Source organism: Giraffa tippelskirchi, chromosome 6 (assembly GCF_054371585.1).
Source record: "Giraffa tippelskirchi isolate mGirTip1 chromosome 6, T2T-mGirTip1v1.2.pri, whole genome shotgun sequence".
NCBI classification, from domain to species: Eukaryota; Metazoa; Chordata; class Mammalia; order Artiodactyla; family Giraffidae; genus Giraffa; species Giraffa tippelskirchi.
The window spans coordinates 75,019,542-75,039,276 of record NC_137280.1 but is presented as its reverse complement, the minus strand read 5'-3'; the positions used below and the strand labels follow the sequence as shown (position 1 = coordinate 75,039,276).

At 61.0% G+C, this 19,735-nt stretch overlaps 1 protein-coding gene across 4 annotated transcripts in view; it reads right to left on the bottom strand.

Annotated features, from left to right (window-relative positions):
- ADGRB1 (adhesion G protein-coupled receptor B1) overlaps window positions 1-19,735 on the bottom strand; it is a 63,362-nt gene that overhangs the window by 31,188 nt on the left and 12,439 nt on the right. For 2 of the 4 annotated variants that reach the window (XM_081503984.1, XM_081503985.1), the window contains exons 6-16: window positions 19,356-19,531; window positions 18,898-19,062; window positions 18,589-18,690; window positions 17,167-17,273; window positions 16,763-16,957; window positions 16,397-16,465; window positions 15,629-15,737; window positions 13,847-13,990; window positions 13,284-13,359; window positions 12,781-12,883; window positions 11,956-11,999 (exon numbers count right to left, since the gene is read on the bottom strand). In XM_081503984.1, the coding sequence (XP_081360110.1) occupies window positions 11,956-11,999; window positions 12,781-12,883; window positions 13,284-13,359; window positions 13,847-13,990; window positions 15,629-15,737; window positions 16,397-16,465; window positions 16,763-16,957; window positions 17,167-17,273; window positions 18,589-18,690; window positions 18,898-19,062; window positions 19,356-19,531 (1,290 nt within the window). Of the gene's footprint in view, window positions 1-11,955; window positions 12,000-12,780; window positions 12,884-13,283; window positions 13,360-13,846; window positions 13,991-15,628; window positions 15,738-16,396; window positions 16,466-16,762; window positions 16,958-17,166; window positions 17,274-18,588; window positions 18,691-18,897; window positions 19,063-19,355; window positions 19,532-19,735 lie in introns of those variants that run through there. The other 2 variants (XM_081503983.1, XM_081503987.1) reach the window with 2 other exon arrangements.

The following is a 19,735-nucleotide window of genomic DNA, read 5'->3' as shown; positions in this document are numbered from 1 at the left end:
GGCTGGCAGTGTGTCTTCCCACCCTGGTCCTGCCAGACCCCATGTCACCAAACCCAAGGGACAAATTCCCGTTCCCTTTACTTCAGACCAAGCCAGCACCCTCTACACACAGCCTCTGCCAAGCGTCCTGACCCTGAGCTGAGACCTGAGTTTCCCCTGGCTACCCTCAGCCCCCGGGCGCCTTGGGGTCAGTCCTGAATACATTCTGCCTCTTCCCTCCACCCCTGTGCCAGCCTCACCCAACCTCGCTCCCTCGGCAGCTGGCCTCCTGTTCCCGCCTCCCCCCCCCGCCTGCTCCAAGTGGTCCTTGAGAACGTTCTCCCCAGTGGCTATCTGCGGCCTGCACGCCCGTCAGCTGGGCCTGGCCTGGCCAGCTTGTCCCCCACGCCCGCAGCCACGGCCTGTGCCCTGGCTCTCACAGCAAGGCCATCCTGACCTGAGACCTCCGCCAGCGGCTGGAGGGTCCTCCCGCCCTGCCCGGTTTTCCCACCGCATGCGATGGTCCGATGCTCCCACTTGTGTCCTCCTCTGAGAAGGTGGGAGGGAGGCCCTGCTGGCTCTCCCTGCTGCCCACACCCTGGTAGGAACGGAGCACCCCGCCGGGACTTGCTGCCTGGCAGTGACCCCCAGGCCCCTCCGCCCTGCATCTTACACCTGCAGACCCACGGGCATCGGGCCTGCCTTGCAGATGTGCGAGAGTCTCACTGCTGCTCCCTACCTTGCGGCCACCACCCTGGTGGGACGCACCCCCCCAGCCTCCACCCTGCCCTCCACCGCCTGTCTGTCTCCCGCCATCATTTGAAATATGCTGGGACACGCTGTCCTCTGCTCAAGACCTCCCCCAGCTCCCTCCTCACTCAGGGGCCCACAGCCCCGGGGACTGCCCACCCCCCCAGCACGCCCTTCCAGCCACACTCAGACCACGAACTGCAGCGCCCCACAACCCCGCCCAGTACAGTCCCACCTCACTCAGCACATGGGCAGGAGCCCCACCTTATCCTGGTCCCCAGGTGGGCTGGGTCAGAGAAGGGAGCCTGGCTGCCAGAGGGGAGTTAGCTGGGCCCCACCCAGCCCAGGAAGCCCCTCCAGGGAACTCCCCCAGGGCCCAGGGTGGATGGGAGGAGGCTCGGCCTGTGGCACCGCCCTGGCCGGCTCCCTGCGGGGAGGTGGGGAGCACGGGGGGGGGGGGGGGGGGACTGGGGGCAGAGGTCTGTTCCCACCTCTGGGCAAATTCCCTCCTCGCCACTTAGAGCTGCGGTGCCTCCTCTGTGAAGTGGGCACCAGTGCCGCCCCCCTCCCCCCCCGCCACATGATGTCCGAGGAGACCACAGGCACACCGTGCCCAGCACAGGGGCCCTGCCTGCTCATGGCACATCGGGGACGGTCATGGAGAGCCCAGCCTGCCCACCCACGGAACCAGGGCCTTCACTGCACTCAGGATGCCTCCTGCCAGCCCACGGAGCAGGTGCTATTATAGGACTGTGCCTTGGGGTCCCCTGGGGTTTGATGGGCTAATTCATACTGGAGTGTGAGTGACTCATAGGTATCCTCCCACACAGCAGAAAGACGCCAGAGTGGGCACAGACCACCCCAGTGAGGGAGCAGGGAGTGGGCAAGGTGTCTGCAGGCAGGAGCTCCCTCAGCCTGGCCTTTGTGCCCCCCGACTACCCATTCCAGGCACACCCCCTGCGGAATCGTACAGCACACATCCAGGGTGCCTACCTCCCACCGCCCCCCTGTTGACTGTTGACCCCCTATTGACCGCTGATCCACAGATCAAGGCTTGTGCTGAGCCGCCTCCTCCAGGGAGCCTGCTGGGATAAGCAGTGAGTTCCTAAGTGTTGCACTTGGCTCCTTCAACAGGACCTACCCTGCTGCCGTGCTGGTGCTTCTTTTCTGGGTCCTACCTCAGCCAGCGGCTGGAGCTCATAGTGACTGTCAAGCCCTCCTCATCCCCAGCCCTGGGAACCCTGCTTGCATGTGCCAGCCCAGAGGAACCACCTGTGACTCAACACAGGCGCCTCTCCGCCTCCAGGTCTCGGGTCTTGGCCAGTTCCTCTGACCACACAGTCATCTGTCCCCTGGATGACTCAGCCGCATCCTTCAGGGCTCCCCTGAGGCACTGCCGTCTCCAGGAAGCCTCCTCAACCTCACGCTCCATGCCCAGCCCCCGTCTCCCCATCTGGCCACTGGCCTGTGAGAACCCCCAGGGCAGGCCCAGGTCAGCTGCATCCCCTCTTGGTTCAGAGCCTGGGGGACCCCGGGGGATGGATATGTGGCACAGCAGCCTGTGCCCCTTCCCACGGGCTGCTCTTGCAGTGCTGACAGTGTCTCGGGCTCGCTCAGCATCCATCGGGCAGTGACCGGGGCCTCTGGGGCGTCTCAAGTTCCCCACAAAGCTGTGATGGTCATCTCCTGGCTCTCAGCTGGCACTGGCTCCCTCTGAGTCGGGGCCTCCGGCCGCAGGCCCGTCCCAGGCTGGGAAACCAGCCGTCCTCAGGACCTGGTGGTTCTTCACTGACTGACCCACCCGCCTGGGCAAGGCCACCAGGGCCCCTGGTGAGTCTGGGGCCCTGAACTCCCCAGCCCTGCCAGGAAGTCCTCTGGCCTGGGAAGGTTGGGGTCCTGCCAGCCTCAGCCCACCTGCTGACCCCTCCCAGCTCAGAGCTCTGCAGTCCACGAAGTCTACCTGAGCCTCTGCCACAACTCAGACCTCCGCCTGCTGCACCGCTGGTCCAGCTCTGTCCAGCCTGTCACCTGCCCTCGCCAGCCGAGGAGCCGTTCCTTGACAGCCCACTCTTATGCTCCAGGCTGGTTGGTCACTCGCTTTCAGGACGCGAGTCCCTCCCTGGCCTGCTCAGGCCCTGTGCTGGGCACAGGCACCTCCACGGCCGCTTCCTCAGCTCCAGGAGATACCAGACCTCACCAGCCTCAGCCAGCCCAGCTTCGTCTCCTCCAGGACATCCTCTCCTCTGCCCGTACTCCCAGTCCTCTCATCTCCCCGGGCTGGTGTCTGACCCTGTGTGCTGCGGTTGGCCTCGAAAACTGTGCCATGGGCGAGTCCTGGTTCCTGGGAGGGGCTTCAAATCCCCCAAAGAGCTGAGACCACCACCACTACCCCCTTAACTGTCACCATGACCTCCACCCTCATGGCTCCCACTGAAATCACCACCAGCATCAGTAACATCACCACCAACATCATCGACAACACAATCGTTACCTCCACCACTGTCACCACCACCACCATCAACACCACCATCATCACCAGCATCCCATTATTAACAGCACCACCCGCATCAAGAATGACACAGTCATATCACCATATCACATCATCGGACCATCATTACCACTACATCATCTCCATTTGTTGTTGTTCAGTCGCTCAGTCGTGTCCAACTCTTTGAGACCCCATGGGCTGCAACACTCCAGGCTTCTCTGAACTTCACTATCTCCCATAGCTTGCTCAAACTCATGTCCATTGACTCGGTGATGCCATCTAACCATCTCATCCTCTGTCGCCCCCTTCTCCTCCCTTCAATCTTTCCCAGCATCAGGGTCTTTACCAATGAGTCGGCTCTTCAAATTAGGTGGCTTCAGCATCAGTCCTTCCAATGAATATTCAGGACTGATTTCCTTTAGGATGGACTGGTTGGATCTCCTAGCTGTCCAAGGGACTTTCAAGAGTCTTCTCCAGCACCATAGTCCAAAAGCGTCAATTCTTTGGCGCTCAGCTTTCTTTATAGTCCAACTCTCACATGCGTACATGACTACTGGAAAAACCATAGCTTTGACTAGACGGACCTATGTCGGCAAAGTAATGTCTCTGCTTTTTAATACGCTGTCTAGGTTTGTCATAGCTATTCTTCCAAGGAGCAAGTGTCTTTTAATTCCGTGGCTGCAATCACCATCCACACTGATTTTGGAGCCCAAGAAAATGAAATCTGACACTGTTTCCATTGTTTCCCCATCTGTTTGCCATGAAGTGACAGGACCGGATCCCATGATCTTAGTTTTTTGAATGTTGAGTTTTAAGCCAACTTTTTCACTGTCCTCTTTCATCTTCATCAAGAGGCTCTTTAGTTCCTCCTCACTTTCTGCCATTGAAGTTATATCATCTGCATATCTGAGGTTGTTGATATATCTCCCAGCAATCTTGATTCCAGCTTGTGATTCATCTAGCCTGGCATTTCATGTGAGGTACCCTGCATGTAAGTTAAATAAGCAGAGTGACAATATACAGTCTTGACATACTCCTTTCCCAATTTTGAGCCAGTCCATTGTTGCATGTCCAGTTCTGTTGCTTCTTGACCTGCATACAGGTTTCTCAGGAGGCAGGTAAGGTGGTCTGTATTCCCATCTCTTTAAGAATTTTACAGTTTGTTGTGATCCACACAGTCAAAGGCTTTCGTGTAGTCAGTGAAGCAGATTTTTTTGTTTTTGAATTCCCTTGCTTTTTCTATGATCCAGCATACGTTAGCAATTTGATCTCTGGTTCCTCTGCCTTTTCTAAATCCAGCTTATACATCTGGAAATTCTCGGTCCATGTACTGTTGAAGGATTTTGAGCATAATCTTGCTGATGTAATAAATGAGTGCATTTGTATAGGGTAATTTGTACATTCTTGGCATTGCCTTTGGCATTGCCTTTCTTTGAGATTGTAATGAAAACTGACCTTTTCCAGTCCTGTGGCCACGGCTGAGTTTTCCAAATTTGCTGGCATAATGAGTGCAGCACTTTCACAGCATCATTTTTTAAGATTTGAAATAGCTCAGCTGGAATCCCATCACCTCCACTAGCTTTGTTTGTAGTGATGCTTCCTACGGCCCACTTGACCTCACACTCCAGATGTCTGGCTCTAGGAGAGTGACCTCACCATCGTGGCTAACTGGGTCATTAAAAGCATCACCATTGCTACCACCAATGTCATCATCAATACCACTACCATTTCCACTCCATCACCACTACCAGCAACACTATCAACACCAATACCACCGTTATGTTACCAGCAGCAGCATCATTACTACCACCTTCACTATCGCCTCCACTACCAACACCGTCATCATTACCAACACCAGCAGCAACAACAATAACATGACCCTTACTACCACCATGGTCATCACCACTGCCAATCATGCCATCAGCAGCAATACCACCGTTGCACCAATATTATCACCACCACCACCATCACCATCACCACTACCATCAATAACACATCATTGCCAATGCTATCACTCTTATCGCCAATACTACCACCACCCACAGTACACTCATCACTACCACGTCACCACGGTTTCTCCATCTTTTTGGTCATCACAGTTACCTGATCACTGAGGTCACCAGCATCACCTCTGCTGTTAGCAGTGTCACCATGACTGCCATCACCTCTGAACCAGCACTGTGTCTGTGGACTGACCCTAGCTGGGAACCCCCATCACCAACATTCAACCCACCACGTGGGCACTGTGTAGGCAGAAACTGTCTTGCAGGAGGCCTCACCACCATGCCCGTCAACCACAATAGGCTGAACCCAGGCAACCTCACCATCACCATCATCTCATCCTCCGTACTGCTGACCACACCCCACCCTCCAAGGTGAATCTCAAGGTCATTCCATCAAGGTCATTTCCAGGCCAGGAAAGGGTAATGGTCACCGCAGTCACTCCGCTCTCCCTGCTACCGTGGAAGCTTTCCTGTCTCCTGCACCTCTTGCCATCTGCATCCTGAGTTGGTTCTCTGCAGACAAGAGGACGTTAGTCCCTGCCAGTACCACCAGCAAGCCACTGAGCAGCCTGGGGAGCTGGGGTTTCAATTAAGACTTTTCTGCCTCAGGAAACTAGCAACTGCATACCCCAAGCGTGGGGAAGCAAGCGGTGCAAGGGAGGAGGATCACCTCACACCCTCCAGGCCCATCTCAGTGGCAGGGACCCCCAGTCCCCTAGCCCCCAGAAGCTGTCTCTGTTGCCCTAGGCAGCCCCTCTTGGAGCCCCCAGATCTCAGTGGAGGAGGGAGGTGAGCACTCTTCCCACTTCTGGGCACTATCCCATGCGCTCAGGGCCCAGAACTGACCTCTCTGATGCCCCCTCCTCCCTGAGGGCAACTCCAGGCTCTTCCTTGTCCCCTCATCCCCCAGATCAGTGCTGGTGCAGGAGGCAGGGAGAGGGGGTAAGGTTCGAGTGGCCCCTCCCAGCTCCCCTGACCACAGGCCACTTGACCAGGGACAGACCATGTGGTTGGTCCACCTGCCCCTCCCCACCTCCAGCAGCTTCGCGAGCACCCTGACATCCTCCCGAAACCGAGCCATCCAGCACTGCCCCTACCCGCATCCAGCAGGTCCTGGGAGCTCAGGGTGGGCCACACCGTGCCTCCCCTGACGTGCCAGCCCCGACCCCTCCTGTGACCACCACTGACTCAGGCACTCAGACTCACGGGGCCACAGAGGTGGGAAGGCGCAGGAAGGGAACAGCTGGACTTGGCCCAGTAGACCCATGGGCCCTGACTCCGCCCAGGAAGGCACCCACCACCCTTGAGCACTCTAACACATGTCCACGTGTCTGCGATGCTCCCTCTCCTGGCAGGGCCCTACCCCCTCCCAGTGCTCCTTCCAGCAAGGAAGTGAAAGCAAGCGGGTGGGGGACGGGGAGACCCAGGCCCCGCCTGAGACAGCTCACACTCTGCTGGGGGCTCACACTCTGCTGGGGGGCTCACACTCTGCTGGGGGCTCACACTCTGCTGGGGGCTCACAATCTGATAGGGGGCTCACACTCTGCTGGGGGGCTCACACTCTGCTGAGGGTCTCATACTCTGATGGGGGGTCTCACACTCTGATGGGGGTTCACACTCTGCTTGAGGGGTTCACACTCTGATCAGGGGCTCACACTCTGATGGGAGGCTCACACTCTGATGGGGGGGGCTCACACTCTGATGGGGGGGCTCACACTCTGATTGGGGGGCTCACACTCTCATAGGGGGGCACATGCAGATACACAGAGTTTTGGCAAATGGGAGTCAGAGCTGGGAAGCAGGGGACCTGGGGGGCATGTAGGAAAACAGGAAGAGAGGCCTCCAGAAGCAGGTGGCTTTGAGGCTGGAGAAGAGGCACAGGGACCAGGGACAAAGGCGCCAGGGGTTCCAGCTGGCGCCAAGGAGGGGAGTGGTGAGGGGCCCGTGGGGCGGAGGACTGCAGCTTGGGGAGCCGGGGGCACTCACTGCCCCAGGTTCTGAGCACAGCTGCTGTTCCTGGGTCATGACCTCACGGCTGTCTGTCCCCTCCAGGTCCCAAACTCAGCCGAGACGGGCAGGCCCGGACTCAGATGCCCCTTGAGGAGGGCAGGCTCAGAGCAGGCCTCTGCCAGCCTCCCTGCTCCGCAAGCACACAGTCCGGGGGAGGCTCAGAGAAGGGAGGGGTGCTGGAGAAGGGGCCGGGGCTGAGTCCAGAGCAGGGGCTGGGGTGAGTGGTCTCGCTGCTGAGAGCAGCACGGCACTCCTCCCCCGGCCCAGCTCCCCATCCAGGTGGGGGCGCAGAGCACGACCCCACCTCCCACCCACGCTCATGAAAGGCCACCAAAAGGCCTTCTGTGTCCAGCCGTCTCCCCCCTTCGCCTGCCCCCCTCACCCGCCTTCTCTGCCCCCATCAGGAACCAGACGGCGAGATTGGGCTGGGAACCGGCCGCTGACAGCGACCTGGGGACCCTGCCAAGTCTCGCTTCCGCTTGCCCCCCTCGGCCTGGCCCCTCACTGCCCTCTCCAAGGAAACCAAGGACTTCGGGGGAGGGGCAAGGCTCTTAAAGGGACCAGGGCATGCACTTGGGCAAGGACCCCAGGAAGGGGCCCGGGCCTGGGTCCTGAGCGTCCCAAGGACAGCTGCACCTTCAGGGGGTGGGGAGAGCCCGGACTGGCGCACCCATGGGGCACCCGAGGCTCGAACAGAGCTCTGGGCCTTGGTCCTCAGCCCAACTGAGAAAGCTGCGCGAATGGACGCTGGAAGGTGACCGACTGGGGGTCAGGCTTTGAAGAAGACCCTCCAGACTGGGGGAGTGCCCGCTCTCCACAAGCCTGTCCCAGCGTCTGCTCTCCCAGCTCAAGCCCCAGAGTGTAGAGGTGCCGGGCGCCCACTAGTTAGGGAAACCCCCAACCTGACTCAACAGCAGCCTGCTGCAGGACTTCTCAGAGCCTTTAGAGCTGACTCGAGTGTGGAGCCAGAAGCACAAGACATGGTGGGCATGAAACCCTGTCCACCCTGGAGCCCGCGTGGGCCTGTTATCGGGCACAACACCTTCCGAGATGGGAGCACAGCACCCAGACCTGTCCTGTCCTGACGTCTCCACGCTGGGGCTCAGTCACACCATCTTCAAGTACAGCCAGAGCAAGTGACTTCTAAGGCCTCCCCACTCTGACTTCTCTGCTCTGTGTAACGCTCAATTTATTTTTAAAAAGGAAACGGCAAAACATTTGCAGCTTCTTAGAAAGACACAGGGAGCTGTCCTTTCAGAACCACTTATGTGAACTCCGGGCGGGCTCTTGGCCTTCGTCAACCCCGCCCCCACCAGCCCATCCTTCCTGAGCCCCCACCCCCACCTAAACATTTGAGAATTCTGAAAAGACCCCTTTTCCCTCCCTAATAGCCCTGCCCCCAAGGCCCTCACTGCCACTGGCCAGGCTGGCAGAAGGGTGTGGGGGCGTGGGGGGGCGGCCTTGAGCCTCGCTGTGAGCAGTCATCCCAAGTGTAGACACTGAGCCTGTGCATGCAAGGGTGTGTGTGCAACTGGGGGCGAGGCAGGTGGAGGGTCTGCACTGTGGGTGGAAGCCTGACTCAGACTTTCCAAGAGGAGTGTGTCATGTGCCTGATGGGTGCATGTGTCTGCAAGAGGAGGCGGCCCTCCACACACGACACGTGGAAAATTACATGTTACATGTGAGCACACACAAGTGACACCGGGTGAGACGCTGCGTCAGGGCTCAGAGAGTGACCAGGGCCAGGGCTCTGTCACGGGTCAGAAGCTCACTGCTTCTCAGCTGAAGGTCACTAGTGGCTCTCAGTTCCCACTGACCCCTCCCCCCCACCCACATACACACAATTCTGCGGACATGAAACCCTTTCTCATCCAAACACATACAAACATAGGCCCACGCCAGCACAGACATGATCTCTGGGCACACCGGTGGAAGCAACCTGGGGCCCTGGCCCTGGTCCCTGCTTCGGGTCACCTGGGAAACCGCTGGCTCCTCTGGCCCCTTTTACGCAAAAGATGGCCTCACCTGGCCATGGAGGGAGGTGCTTCCGGCACAGAGCATGGGCAGGGAGAGCCAGCTGCCTCCCTCCTGCCCCAGGCCCCCACCCCATCACTTCTGGGCCCCAGGCTGTCCAGCTCTGGGCCGGAAGCTTCGGTCCCCGCCCTGAGCTGAAGTACCAACCTTCCAGAGCCTCGGCTTCTCCAGAAGTAACAGGCAGGGCTCCCAGGGCCACCCCAGGACTGAGCAGGGCGCTCATGGGCGCATGTGTTCTGGGGCACCTCCAATGCAGCCCAGCTGTTGGCACCTCCCCCCTGTCCACAGGGCCCTGGGTCCGGGCACAGAGGCCTTAACAGTCCCATCTATGCAGGGTGAGCAGGAGAGGGCAAGGGAGGCCCGGGCCGTGGGCAGGCCCCCATTCCTGAGAGAGGAGGGGCTAGTGGACGCCACGGCCAGAGGCGAGCGTCCCACGCCTGGCCACTGGCCGCCCCCATCCCCGCTCTGCTCCTACACGCAAGCGGGCAGACTCCTCCTCAGGGCCACTCCCAGGGGGCGGGATCTGCCTCGACCGTGCCCTGGGGACAATGACCTGACACTCACTGGGCTGGCCAGACCTCTAACAACCTGCTGCCCTCAGAGGGCAAAGGGGATGGATGGGTCCACCTTTCTGGAAAGCAATTTACTACCAAGGCCTTGAAGTTGTCCAGGGATTTGATGCCAAATAAATAATTAGAAATGCGAGCAGAGCTATCCAAGGGCAGGGCTGCTGGGTGAACCAGGCACCCCAGGGGTTCCGGGCCACCTTTGAACAGCCCAGTGGGAGGGTTTCTGGACTGTGCTGACGTCAGGGGCCAGACAGAGTGTACGGCAGCCACATGATGGCCACAGGGGCCAGCCTGGGAGCACGTGAGCCCTCGTTCTCGCCTTTTCTTTTTCACCCTTTTCTGTCAGTCCCTCTTGTGCAAAGTTTATGCCACTCGCGAAATTCAGAGAAAAACAGTCTACGGCAACCAAAGCCAGAAGGCTGGTTTCCCGGGGCTGCGGGGTCTGCCCCAGCACTTCCCCAGACCCTGTCCTCACACCCTGGAGCAGGCAAGGGCAGTGAAGTCTACGCATGGGCCTGCACGCTCCCACCACGGGGCCTTTGCACTGTCTGTTCCTTCTGCCAAAATGCTTGTCCCCAGACACTCACATGCAGTGCTGAGCAGGCCTCTCTCAAACACCACTCCAGAGAGGCTTCTGTGAACCTGCTCTCAGGCTCCTCACCCCACCTGCCACTAGATCCACTGCTTCCACTTCTTGGCACGTGGCGTGACCAGACAGTTTCACAGGGATCTGGATGTTCCTACTTTCCTGTCCTTCCTCACTGGGGACAGGAGGAGGCTGAGCACCAGGACCTTGTAGAGTATGTTTTGTCAGTGGTCAGGAATCACTGAAGAGGGATGGGTGGGCAGGTGGGTGGATGGGGTGGATGGAAGAGAGGATGGGAGGATGGGAAGATGGGTGGGTGGAGGATGGATGGGAGGATGGATGGATGGGAGGATGGATGGGTGGATGGATGGACAGATGGATGGATGGATAGGAGGATGAATGGATGGGAGAATGGATGGATAAGATGGGTGGGTGGAGGATTTTGATGGACGCATGGTAATCACATCCCTCCCCAGCAACTTGCACAGGTCCACAGCCCCTACAAACTGCTCCTTGCAGCCTCCCTCCCATCCTGCGCACCTGCCCCTCTGGCTGCTCACTCTCATTGGCCATGCCTCACATTCCTCCTGTACCTTCCAACCTCCACACTTTTGCTCAAACTGCTTCTGCCAGAGACCCCCCTCCATCCTCTGTCAGGAGAACGTGTCCTCCTCACATGTCAGCCACTCTGAGAGCCTCCCCTGACCTCACAGGACACACCTCCATCATTGCACTGCCCACGGCATGAGGGACGTACCCTATGGCCCTGGGGCCGGTCTGAGGGCTGGCAGTGCCAGGGCTGAGAGAGGCAGGTAGTGACAATGACACGCCACTCTCTGACCACCTTCTCCCCAGTGGATAGCAAACCCTTTGTGGGGAAGGCCGAGCCCCCACCAGGCCCACCTGGTCCATCAGGATCCAGCCACCAAGCTCTCTCCTGCCCAATCTCCCCAAACTCTGACTCTCCTTGCCTCTGATGGCTGCCCCTGCTTTAGGGCCTTTGCACAAACTCTTTCCTGTGACTACATGAGCCCCGACCTACCTTCCCTTTTGCCTCCCTGTGTCTGGAGGAACCCTGCTCTGGGCGCCCATGCAGGGTGCCGTGACCCTGAATCACAGCCTGGCCAGTGCAGCCCAGTGCCCAGCCCCCATCATAATGGGAGCAACAGGGCCTGACACGGGCTGGTGCCACGTGCCAGGCAGGGAGCTGGGCCCGAGACCCCAAGAGTCCCGCCTCTGCACCCCATCGGTCCCCCTGGGTCTCACCCAGCTGCCCTGCTCTGTGGCCATGCCCTTTCCCCTCACCTGGCCTGGGGGACCCCCGCACCCCTCTGGATCCGCAGCCATTGACCTCCCTAGGAGGGGGGGAAATTGGATGGGTGGGCCCCTGCGCCATCATTGCTGGTCCAGGCAGGGAGAGGCCGTGCCTGACGGGGGGCGCGGGGGACGGTCAGCAGACGGCCCCAGACCCGGAGCCCACATCCATCCCTCCTGGCCGCTGAGCCCGCCCCGAGGCCGCACAGCCGAGACACTTACGCGTCCGTCTCGTCCCACAGGATGCAGGTCTGGTTGGTGGTGCCCTGCGAGAGAAGGTGGAGTCAGGCCATCTGCCCGCCCTTGACCCCCGCCCGAGGTGGTGTCCAGGCAGGGTCCCGTCGCCCCGCCGGGTGCCCTGCCTCCGCTGCTCCCCAGAGACAATGTTTGCGGAGGAGAAACTGAGGCCCAGAGTGGGGAAGAGACCGGCTCAGCCCCCAGCCCGCTGCACGGCCCCGGGAAGCTTCTGTCCCTTCCCTGGGCAGGGCTGGGCAGCAGTGGCCGCTTCAGCTTAATACAAAATGGCCATGGGGAGAGCCTGGGGCACCGACAGAGCTCAGCAAGCACCCCTGCCCCATAGGCTGTGGGGTGATAACGGGGGAGGGGCTCCCGCCTGATGAGGGAGGGGCCTAGGCACAGAGAGGCTGAGCGCTGCCTCGTCCTGGCTAGGGAGCGGGGCGGCTGTGAGCAGGCTCTTGGTGGTCGAGGGCGTCTCAGGCCTGAGGGAGAGCCTGGGGAGGAGGGCATGGGGGCCTGCAGGGGGCAGGGGTGTGTGGGGGTTGGGGACATGGCAGAGGATGGCTCTGTCCTCACCAGGGAGCGGCCAGGCCGGCAGGGCGCAGGAGCAGCGGCCTCGGACCCGGTTAGGCTGCATTCAGCTCCTTTATTCCGTGCCATGCGACCCCGGGCAAGTCCCTGAAGCTCTGCCAGCCGCTGTCCTCGCCTGCCGCTTGGGCGTAAAGGAGCTCTCTCTCAAGGCTGGCCAGAGGCCGGGACGTGTGCGCACACGGGGACAGGAGGACAGATGTGCACACGGAGGGTACTCACGTTGTACATGTGGGCGAACTCAATCTCCAAGGGTGTGAGCAGGGAGCGAGGTGGGGGCTTCACCGTCACGGAGATGACCTTGGAGTTCAGGACAGTTGTGTTCCTGGGGGACAGCCGGTGGGCCATGTTGGAGTCAGGAGCCCCTCGCCCTACCTCCCCCAGGCCTGGCCTCCTGGCCCTCCACCCCTAGACCCGGCTTCCCCAGGCCCCCACCTCCCAGACCTGGCCTCCCCAGGCCCCCCACTTCCAAACTTGGCCTCCTCAGGCCCCACGTCCCTCAGACCCAGCCTCCCCAGGCCCCCACCTCTCCCAGACCCAGCCTCCCCAGCCCTCTACCCCTAGACCCGGTCTCCCCAGGCCCCCACCCCCCAGACCTGGCCTCACCAGGCCCCTCACCCCCAGACCTGGCCTCCCCAGGCCCCCACTCCCCAGGCCCAGCCCCCTTGACCCTCCATCCCCCAGACCCAGCCCCCCCAGCCCCCACCTGTGCCTCTGATGCCCACCTCTGCAGAGCCAGGAAGCTGCCCAGGTTTCGGTAAAGCACAGTGCCCACCACGAACACAGATGAGTCATCAGCCTCTGGAAGATAGCACTGTGGTCGCCCTCCTCCCACCACCCCCAGGCCAAGGCCCTGCTGGGGCAAGAGGAGTGTGTGTCCCCCCTGTCACTCCACCATGGACACAGCACTGCTGCGGAGCTGCGGTACTTCCTGGGTCCCCCTGAGTGACCCCTGAAAGCCAGGGGCAGGCAGGCATAGTTTCTCTTCCTGGGAACTGGAGTCGCCTGCTGTGTGACACCAGGGAAGACCCTCTCCCTCCCTGTGATGAGGGGGTCCATCCAGCCAAGATTGCCTGGTGCCTCCCAACATAGGGAGGGCAAGGAGGCCTTCCTGGAAGAGGGGGCAATCTCAGGAACACTGAGATTGTGTAGAAGAAACGGACACCACCCTATCCCTTGATGCAGCACATCAGACTCCAGAACTTCTGGAGTCGGGCTGGGAAGTTCCTTGGGGGGACTGAGAAGTTCTAGACCCTAGGGAGTCCCTCTGGCCCCCTGAGGCCCTCACCTGCCAGCCCCGTGGAGAAGACACTCTTGGACACAGTGACCCTGTCCTCCGGCACCTTGGCCCAGTCGCCCGTGGCCCGCCAGCCCTTCATGGGGAAGCTGATGTCGGTGGCTCCGCTGGCTGGGAGCTTGTGGATACTGAGGACTGTGGCGGGGTGGGGGGCAAGAGACAACAGCAACAGACAAAGGGAGACAGAGACAGAGCGGTTTCAGGGTGAGGAGCCTTGGCCCTGGGACGGGAAGCTGGGTGGGACCATCACGGGGCTGCTCCTGGCTCACCGCGCATGGGGTGTGCAGGAGGTACATGGGGTGCACAGGGCTTTAGGGCATTTGGGTGCATAGGGTACAGGGCTATGAGTATGTGACTGGGGTGAATGGGGGTGTGGAGTGCACAGTGGGTGCACGGAGTGTATATGTGTAGGGTATACAGGTGCGACTGTGAGTGGGGTGTAGGGGAGAATGGCGGTGTGAAGGTACATGGGGTGGGAGGGCAAATGAGGGGTGACGGAAGGAGTCTGGGGCCTCTTTGGTGACAAAGGGTGGGCCCTGAATGTCCACTGGCTCCGGACAGGCTCCCTGGAGGTGGAAGGTCAGGGGACTTGGCCCGGGCCTAGCCCCCTTCCAGGGGCCATGGGTGGTGCTGGGTGGCCGGGGTCCAGCCTCCACAGCAAGGTCCAGGCCCGGGGGCTGAGAGCTGAGGTGGCCACCGGGCATGCCTGTCACCTGTGGCCACAGAAGAGCACCTTTTCCGGCCACTCCCATCTCACCCGGAACAAGAGCCCCGTCAGCCCAGTGAGAGAGGGACCCAGCCTGCAGCCACTGTTGACCCCGCCTCCAGGGGACCTCCAGGCCGGGGTCTCCCCACCTATAGGAGGACGCTGCTCCCACTCCCCTGGCCTCAGGAGTCTCCCCAGCTCTGGGGTCCTGAGCTTGAAGGTGAAAGGCGGGGCCAGGGCTCCAGGAACTTCTAGCTTAGCAGGCATTCATCCCTGCCCGGGCAGTCCCTGGGTGCGTGCCAACGAGCACAGCGGGGCACAGAGGACATGTCCCCAGAGGCCCAGAAGTCTCTACAGGGGCGGTGACCATCGCTATCCTTGGTGCTTTGTGGACCACCGCCGGGCCCGGCCCCCACCCTGGCTCCCCACTATGACAAGATTATCTGGGGAGCTGCCCTGGACAAGTGTGGCCAGGAGAGCTGTGTAAGGGGATGTGGTGGTAATCGTTGAATGCAACTGCTGGAGGTCCTCGTGCAGACAGTCACTGACAACCTCCCAAGTCCAGGCCTGTCTACTGCTCTCCCCACCCGCTCGAAGCCTGCACTACTGCCTCCCCATTTGAGATTCTGTCAGTGTCGCCAGGCCCCTCTGACAAGCGCTTCTGGGAGCAGAGCATTGCCTTCAAGGCTGCCTACATAGCCTTTCCTTCAAATTTCCGCAGTCCCAGCCCAGTGGGTACTGGGGACAAGGCACCGTGGGCCCCCGGCCCCAGGGAGGTAGAAGCTGTGGCTGGGGCTTTCTGCTGCATCCCACGACTCCAAGTGTCCAGGGCCTGGCCTGGGTCCAAGAGCCCCCACGCCGACCCCCTCCCAGCATCACATCTGACCATCGTCAGGAGACAGGTCTGTGCACCTGAGGACTCGTAGATCATCCTAGAACCTGGCCCGGGGGTCGTGCCGGGGCCTGTGACCAGTGCCTGTTTATAGATAAGGAAACTGAGGCTGGAGGGCCCCATCCAGGTGTGCAAGGTGAGGCCTGGGGGTCGGGAGAGCGAGGGCTGGGCTTACCCAGGTTGTCTGTCACCTGGTACGCGTCCCGCAAGTCTTTCATGCGGAAGCCGATGACGTCCACGAAGTCCTCCACTAGCCGGAAGAGCTCCTTGGCATTGGGGCCCATCTGGGGACGGGATGGGGGCGGGGTCAGGGAGCCTCAAGATGGTGGGGGGCAGCCCAGCCAAGAATCCACCAGAGCTGAGTGTCACCCAAGTCCCCTGCCCCCCAGCAGGGACACAGCCTCTTGCTCCTCTGCCTCCTCCCGCCTCCTTCCCTCATCTGTTCCCTCCTTGATGGGGTCCTGCCGGTCACTCCCTACCCCGCAGGGCTCTGGACCTGACTTGGGAAGCGGAGTGGGACCTGAGTGTCCACCGCCAATTTGTGGATGAGAACACTGAGCCCAGAGGGACTGCTGCGCTCCGGCCTATGGCTGGGTGTCTAGCTGGGAGGAGAGCAGGTGTCTCTGGGCGCTGCAGCCCCAGGCACAGGAGTAACGGCAGGTCCTGGTCAGTGTCGGGGGGGAGGCAGACCGTTCTCTCCAGATGAGAAAGGACTGCCACGTCCCAGCCCGCACCCTACGGCCAACACACTTTTCAGACCCCTCCCTAAGCCCCGTGCGGGGAGCCTGTCATCTGACGGACGGGGACGCTGAGGCTCAGAAGGCTAAGTGACTTCCTGGAAGAGGCCAAGCTGGGATTTGAACCCAAGACCCCACCCTGAGCCGGCCTGGGGGATGGGGAGGCACAGAGACGTCCACAGCCATCCCCAGGTGGGCAGGTGTACCAGCTGCGCCTCCTCCCACTTGTCCCGGTTCTCCTCGGCCAGCAAGTTGCTGATGATCTGGACAAAGTTCTGGAAGGAAGAGGAAGAAGGGCCAGTGAAAAGGCATGTGTGCTCGGCCTCTGCGACCCCAGGGACTGCAGCCACCAGGCTCCTCTGTCCACGGGATTTCCCAGGCAGGAATACTGGAGTGAGCTGCCATTCCCTTCTCCAGAACAGAGAATAAGGCACCAGAATCCTGGCTCAGTGTGACCAGGGGTCAGAGTGTGACCGGGGTCAGGGCTCAGTGCAGGACCTGGCTCAGGGTTCAGTCTGAGGTCGGGACTCGGCCGAAGGCTGGGGTGGAGAACGGCCCTCCTTGGCACCCACCTGCACATCCCCAGGGGTCGGGCTGTAGTACGCCCGGCGGAAGATCTCTGTCATGTTCCTCAGGACGTCGATGGTGGACAGCAGGTCCCCACTGTAGCTGGTCCCGTCCTGGGAGATCTCCACCAGGGTCTGGATGACCTCGGAGACTCCTTCCCCAGGCAGCCCACGCTGTGCCTTTGCCAGGTGTTCCCGAGTCTAGGGAGACAGAGGGTGTGGGTGCTATGACTCTGCAGGTACCAGGGATCTCCCATGTCCAGAGGGTCCTCTGCAGCCCCCAGCCATGCTGACCCGTGTCCACAGAGTGTGCCACTGGGGACGCATGGTTATGTCTGAGGATGGAGGGTAGAGGCGAGCCCTGGAGTGATGGACAGGGTGGGGTGGGAGACCCTGGGGCCCAGCCTCACCATCATCTGGATGTTCCGGTAGTCAATGGACACACAGCGGATGTAGGTGGGGGGCTCCCAGTAGGCAATGCCCTCTTCATCCAGCTCACAGCGTCGCAGGATGAGGCCTGTGGAGATGGGAGGTCAGCTCCATCTCCCGCTTCTCAGGAGGATGCCCACATCTGCCTCAAGAGCCCCACCCACCTAGCCACAGCTCCCAGGTGCCTCTAGCTCTCTGGATGGGACCCCACAGCCCTGGAAGCAGACACTCGCCCATGGTCGCATTCCAGGAGCAGAGCTGGCATGGGAGCCAGGCCTCCCTCGAGTTTTTTACATTCAAAACATTTCTGAGCAGATGCTGCCAGCCAAGCACTGGAGCCTGAAGGAGCCAAACCAGCAGGCATCCTACCTATGTGGAGGTTGAACCCTGGGCCAAGTGACGGGCTTGAGAGTTCAGCCCAGGGCTTCTCCCGGAGCCCCTTCCTACCCAGAGCCCTGGGAAGAACCAGCAGCCCACCGCTGCCTGGCTCCACCTCTGGGGTCAGGGGGCCCCTGATGACCCTGGTGTGCTGCGGACACTGGGCAGCCTTGGGGCTGACTGGAGTCAGGTGTGGACAGCCTTGAAAATAGGCACAGCCTATGACCCAGACCTTACTTCCAGGGAGCCAGGCACAGCAGTGATGACCCTAGGGAACTGCCAGGACACTGTTACCCAACAGGAGCCACGGGGCAGGACAGGACACCTGGTCCACAGCATGGTGCAGAATGAAAATGAGGGGTCACACAAGCAGACAAAGGCTAGAGAAATGACACCATCCTGTGACTTGTGCAAGATGCTACCCAGAACATGTATTATTCTGTAAACAAAACAGGGCAGGTGGGCGACAGCCACGGCTGGGAATACACAGCCTCCACCACAGTCACCAGCCTTGTCGGGGGGTGGGGGGTGGGGAGCCCACAGCAAGTTTGTTTTGCAGAAAGAAATGGAAGTTCAGGGAGGATAAGTACTTCCTGAATGTCACACAGGACACAGGGGTACAAAACAACACACGCTCCTATCACTCCATCAGGCTGCATGGGGATCAAGACCACTGTGTCCAAAGCCGACTTCCCAGTTACTGGCCACGCAAGCCCAGGGCAAGGGTGTGGACTCCGTGCCTCTGGTTTCCCACGTGTAAAGCGGTGACATCGTGGAACATCACACTAGAGGGCTTCATGCTACCACTGGCTCTGGTGACTTAGGACACGGTGGCCCTGGGTCCCCGCCCGCACCCATCTGGCCTCGGTGTGCATAGGGCTGCCTGGGCGGGGTCTGGGCCGTGTGCCCTGTGCTGACAGCTCTTGGCGGGCCTCCAGGGGCATCTCGGTGCCTCCCACACACCCCGCAAGGAAGGGACAGATGCCCCGCATCGCCCCTGCCACCCCTGCCCCCTCGGCCCTCACCTGTGGCATTGCGGGGACACCGGACTGCAGCTACCTCTCCGGCCGGGGTTTCCTTCCAGATCACAGCCCCGAAGTTGTCCTCGTCACAGATCTCGTGGGGCTCTGCCAAGGCCCAGAGACGTGAGTTGGTGGGGGGAGTGCAGGGAGGGGCACAGAGCTGGCAGCAGGGTCAGGAGGGCCCAGATGCCATGGGACATCCACCCTCGAAAGGCGGTCGTCCCCCAGCTACGCCCCGAGCGTCTCCCCCGCCACTCAGGATACGCCTCCTCAGGGTCCAGGTGTGGGGTGGGGTGGGGTGGGGACACTCACCGGGACACCGCTGGGCGCCACACTGCCGGTATTCATCCTGGGGGCCCTGGCAGGCCGCTCCCCCGAAGAAGGGCCCCAAGCAGGTGCGCTCCCGCCGCTGCGTGCCACCCCCGCATGTGACGCTGCAGCCGCCCCAGGACGCCCAGGCCTGCCACTTCCCATCCACTGCAGGACACGGCCACACACGGAGGCACAAGGATGGGGATGAGGGGCGTGCAGGAACCACGGGGACACAGGGACGGGGAGCCGGAGCGGAAGTAAGTCGACACCAGGGAGGGGAAGGCAGAGCTCAGCTTGATACAGGATAAGACAAATGCCTCATGTGCACTGGCCCCCAGGATCCCTCCACCACTCCCACATCCCTGGGGCCTTGTTCCAGGGCCCTCCAGCAGCCCCCAGCCAGCCAAGTGACTCAGGACCGCAGGTCCCCACCCGCAGGCCCCGGGGCATGGCCTGACCTGGACACTGTTGCAGGAAGCAGTCTCGCGTCTCTACCCAGTGGCCCTGGCACTCAGCACCCCCGTACGAAGGCCCGTTGCACTCGCGCGTGCGCTGCTGCCGGCCCTGGGAGCAGCTGGCGGAGCATGTGCTCCAGCTGGACCACTCGTTCCAGTTTCCATCCACTGCCCGGCCCAGGGGAAGAAGGGGACAGGAAGCCAGTGTGAACAGCTAGGGCCCACACCTCACCTGGGGCACAGATGTGAACACCCCACAAAGTCTGAGGCATGGATGTGACACCCAAGGAGGCCCCAGCACCCTAACTCCCCTGGTGCACCAGTGAGAACGTTCCAGGTTCTCTGGCCTACAGCTTGATCACAGCCTGGGGTTCCAGTCTCAC